The sequence below is a fragment of the Benincasa hispida genome, chromosome 10, assembly GCF_027475165.1.
Source record: "Benincasa hispida cultivar pf3 chromosome 10, pf3_genome.v1.1, whole genome shotgun sequence".
In the NCBI taxonomy this organism is placed as follows: Eukaryota; Viridiplantae; Streptophyta; class Magnoliopsida; order Cucurbitales; family Cucurbitaceae; genus Benincasa; species Benincasa hispida.
In genome coordinates, this window is record NC_143487.1 from 3,309,202 (window position 1) to 3,314,308 (window position 5,107).

General features: G+C 35.2%; 1 protein-coding gene across 1 annotated transcript; it reads right to left on the bottom strand.

Moving 5' to 3' along the window:
• Positions 1 to 387: 387 nt before the first annotated feature.
• On the bottom strand, positions 388 to 1,745 carry LOC120087651 (Late embryogenesis abundant (LEA) hydroxyproline-rich glycoprotein family). The gene has a single exon (XM_039044494.2). It carries the CDS (start codon positions 1,502 to 1,504, stop codon positions 761 to 763), a length of 744 nt encoding a protein of 247 aa, XP_038900422.1. The 5' UTR covers positions 1,505 to 1,745; the 3' UTR covers positions 388 to 760.
• Positions 1,746 to 5,107: the final 3,362 nt, after the last annotated feature.

Below are 5,107 nucleotides of genomic sequence, written 5' to 3' on the forward strand. Positions count from 1 at the left end.
AATTCCTTCCAAATTTCCTAGTACCTGAGGAGGGGGAGCATATAAACAATGTCTTTGAGGAAACAATCCCTGAACCTCCTGAACTGATATACATTCTAAAAATCTAAAAAGTAAGGATTGAAGCCTAGCTTCTGTAGTAAAAACTGTGAACAGAGCACTAAAACATAGCAAAGAATTACCTCAATCATCGGATGCACATATCTGACACCAAAAGAAGCAACAAAATCAAGTCTTATGTAAGCACTCAAAACAGGTGTTAGAGCACAACCATGTACCAAATCACCACAGATACAATCAACTTGGGCGTGCACTAAAAGCAACAATATAATTGGATCAACAGCCATGGTATAAACAGAATTGCAATGAACTAATTAGAATAACATCAAGTTAAGAGAAGAGACTAAAAATGTTGTTCATATCCTGCCTGCATACACCAACATATATTCTTCACTTCGTTACATTTCCCTCAGTTCAGGATCCTAGATTGATACATCTCAATAAGAAAAGAAACCATTTACCTTATTCCAAAAAGGAGGAGATAAGAAATCAACATCAGAATCAGATAGCAAAAATATCATAAACTATACAACCTCCCCTTAAAGACTACTACTACTCACTCATAGCCTAAAAAATCCATGTACATTTACGCCTACATGAATTCCTCGTTTTTTTTTTTTTTTTTTGAATAAAATTAAATCCCTTTTAAACATGGGGTTAAGTCGTATTAAATCAAGAGCCGACTATAAGAGCAGAAAATCACTCATATGCCGACTCTGCAGGCCCTTGATTCACGTATCAATTTACCGGAACCGCTGCTATTCGACGACGACAAGCCAACCGCCAGGTCCTCGCAAAGAACCCTAAGCAATCGCCTCCTGGTCTTCCACCAACCCGCGCGGAACCTGACACCAGCCGAGACCCCCACATTAAATTTGACGGTCCCTCGTCGGCGGTCATCGTTAATTTTATTCACAGTCGAAGCTTCGATGTAGGCAGTGAGAGAGGAGAGAGAGGCATTAACAACAGATTGAGTCCTCTTATCCTGAGTGAATGGAGGGACTCGGGTCTGGGAAAGGAACTCGTTATTATAAAAAACGGTGGATTCGATGAAGTCGTAAGAAACAGTCATCTTCTTATTGGGATTGAAGACGGAAAACCCAATGAACCAGGAGGCGGAGAGGGACTGAGAGGCAGTGGAGAAGTTGGTAACCTGAAAAGAGTCGACGCGAAACTCAGGGAGTTGGGGGCGGAGAACAAGCCAGATAATGAAAAGAATGACGGCGGTGATGATGAAGACGACGATGATTCCGGCAATAAGGGCTCGGAGAAAGGAGAGGCGAGCATTCTGATGGGTAGAATCGTAGGGATTGGCGTATTGGGTAGGATAGGAATAAGGAGGAGCAGCGTAGGGATAGGCTTGGCCATGAGGCTGGGAATTGGAGGGCGGCGGCCGGCCGTTGGGATAAGCAGGGTAGCCGGTGACGGGTCTGGAGGGGTCTGCCATGGCAGATCCGAAGTCTGTATAGCAGAGAGAGTTGGAGAGTGAGAATTAAGAGTAACGAAAGAGGAAGGGGTTGAAGAAGTAGATGAAGATGAAGATGGAAGTATAGGGTTCGAAGGCTGTTTCCGGGAATTTGTTGTGCCAAATCTTACTAATTAAGCCACGAATTTCCTGAATTCATATATACATATATTATTTTTTCCCCCTACAAAAAAGCTGCGATGACCATTTTCCTAACTTAGGCCAAAACATAGTTATTGTCAAATAAAAAGATTAAATAACATATCTATTATCATTCTAAATCTAAATGTTTAAAATATTTAGATAAATTAAATATTCATTTAGTATTCAAAATTTTATAAAATTAACTACTCTATTACATTTAAAATTGAATTTTAAGTGTGCTTTACCAAAATAAATAAATAATTTTAAGCGTGATAGGACATAAACTTTAATCTTTCAACTCAAGTAGAATATGTCATGATTTTTATTAAAACAAAAAATGTCAAATACATCAATGACCTTCGAACATATAATTGAAAAATGTAAGGATTCAGTAGATATGAAATTAAAGGTTCAAAAACCTATTAAATAATTTTAAATGTTAGGGATAGACACAAAATTAAATTTTAGCCACTTATTAACCCAAAGGTTGACTGAAGGGTATAATTGATATTTAGAAACAACAATATCAAGAATAAGTGTGATACAAACTAAAAGTTGAAATTAAGGACCAAAACAATATATGAGTTTGACACAAGCCAAAGTCATCATATCTGATGATAGCATTGAGGATCCCTTGTCTTTTAAACAGACAATGAATGATGTTGACAAAAATGAATGGGTTAAAATCATGAATCTTGAAATGGAGTCTTTGTACTCCAATTCAGTCTGGGATCTTGTAGATCAACCTGATAAGGCAAAACCTATAGGTTGTAAATGGATCTCCAGGAGGAAAAGAGAGTAGATGGAAAGGTCCAGACCTTCCAGGCTAGACTTGTGGCAAAGGTTTATACCCAAGTACAAGGAGTTGATTATGAAGAAATCTTTTCTCCTGTTGTCATGTTAAAGTCTATCCACATTCTTTTAACCATTGTCACATATTATGAATATAAATATGACAAATGAATGTCAAGATTGTCTTTCTGAATGACAATCTTGATGAGAACATCTATATGAATAAACAAGAATGATTCATAAAACAATGTAAAAAAACAAAAGGTTTGCAAGCTTAAATGATTCATTTATGGATTGAAACAAGCATCCAAAACTTAGAACATAAGGCTTGACATCGTAGTCAATTCTTATGATTTTGACAAAAATATTGATGAACCTTGTGTTCACAAGAAAATCATCAAAAGTACCGTTGCTTTTCTTGTGTTGTACGTAAATGATATCTTATCCATTGGAAATGATATAGGATTTCTTACTAACATTAAAAATTGGTTATCTGCACAATTTCAAATGAAATATTTGGGAGAAGTGCAATTTGTTCTTGGAATTCAAATTATTATAAATCGCAAGAATAAAACATTAGTTTATCTCATGCATCTTATATTGATAAAATGCTTGTCAGATATTCAATGTAGAATTCCAAGAAAGTTAATCTACCTTTCAGACATGAAATTATCTTGTCTAAGGAACAATATTTTACGACACCTCAAGAGGTTGAGAAGATGAGACGTATACCCTATGCATCGGTTGTGAACAACCTTTATATATGTCTTGTTGTGTACAAGGTTTGACATATGCTATGCAGATGGGATTGTGTCAATAGGTATCAATCTAATCTAGGATTTGATCACTGGACTGCAGTAAAAGATAATCCTCAAGAATCTTAGGAGAACAAGAAACTCTATGTTTGTGTATGGCGGTAAGGATTTGATCCTTACAAGATATATTGATTCTGATTTTCAGATTGATAATAAATCTAGGAAATTCACATCAGGATCAGAGTTCACTCTTAATGGAAGAACTATAGTCTGGCGCAACATCGAACAAGGTTGTGTTCCTAACTCTACCATGGAGGCAGAGTATGTAGCTGATAAGGAAGCTATCTGGTTGAGGAAGTTCTTGACTGGTTTGGAAGTTGTTCCAAATATGTCTTCGTCTATCACCCTTTAATATGATAACAATAGTATTGTGGCAAATTCAAAATAACCTTGAAGTCGTAAGCAAGGAAAGCACATAAAAAGTAAGTATCATTTGATATAGGAGATTTTGTAATGAGGAGATGTGATCATCATGCAAATTTCTTCGGAGCACGACATTGTTGATCCATTTACAAAGGCTCTCACTACTAAAGTGTTCGAAGGTCATCTAGAGTGTATAGGTTTATGGGATATGTATCACATTAACTAAGGCAAGTGGGATATATTACTGGGTATATGATATATGCCCTAGTTTATTGTAATTTATTTTCATGTATTCTACATCCCATTAGCTTTAGAACAAGTGAAAAATTGTTGGGATTTATGTCCTAAATCTCGTATGATTTATTTGAAATAAATAGAGTATGATTTATTTGAAATAAATAAAATATTATTTATTATTTGCATAACTTAAATCCAATAAATTAAGATTCAAGGTTATTTAATGTAACTTGAACAATATGTGATTGACATAAAAGTGGATCGTATTCAATAAATAACCTAAAAGGTCTATAGTAAATGGATAAGATTGTGTGCCTTATCCTGATAACGTTATGGATACGATCCACTTTATAAGTGTTAAAATGATTTGATCCAAATCGTTCATGTGGAGACATGTTGTAACACTCCGAGTTCAGGAGAGGTACATGAATGAACCAATATCACATTCGAATGAGAGAGATCGTGAGGACATGGAAGTTGTTAAGGATGATACCTTAAATCTCGTAGGGTCCTATAGTTTGTAATTGTATCGTATAAATATTTTATTTATGTAATAAAATATATGATTTTTTTATTTAGAAAATAGTTGCATTAACCACAAACCAATAAACTAACATTCAAGGTTATCTTGTAGCTTAAATATGTATGCAGAGACATACGGGTGGATCATGTTTAAGTGATAATCTAAATGGTCTGTAATAGATGGATAAGGTTGAGTACCTTATCCTGGTGACACTACGAGTATAACTCGCTTTGTAGATGCTACAATTGTTGGAAAGTGCTACAGATGATTTAATCCTGATTATTCATGTGGAGACATGTGAGCGAGGATATTCTATACAAAGGAGTTTGTATAAAATCGAACGATGAAATGTTTAGCCTAATTAGATAACGCCGTTCATAATTGAGACTTACACTTCACCAGGATGACCATAGGTAACATGACTTGAATCCTGAGTGAGTTGTGAACTCTTACCTATGAAGGCGTGTTGGGGTTGATGCCCTAAAATCTCCTGTCATGTAGTTTGTAAACAGTTTGTATGAATGCTTTTGTTGTTAATATGTGATATTTACTTCACATCTTGTATTTTTGCTCAGTTACATGTTTTATTTGCTTTACCACAAACCAATAAACATAAAATCTCTAGTTATCTGTATGTGACTCAAGCATGTATGTGGTAACATATAAGTGGATCATGTCTTGAGTGATAACTAAAATGGTCTGTAGTATATG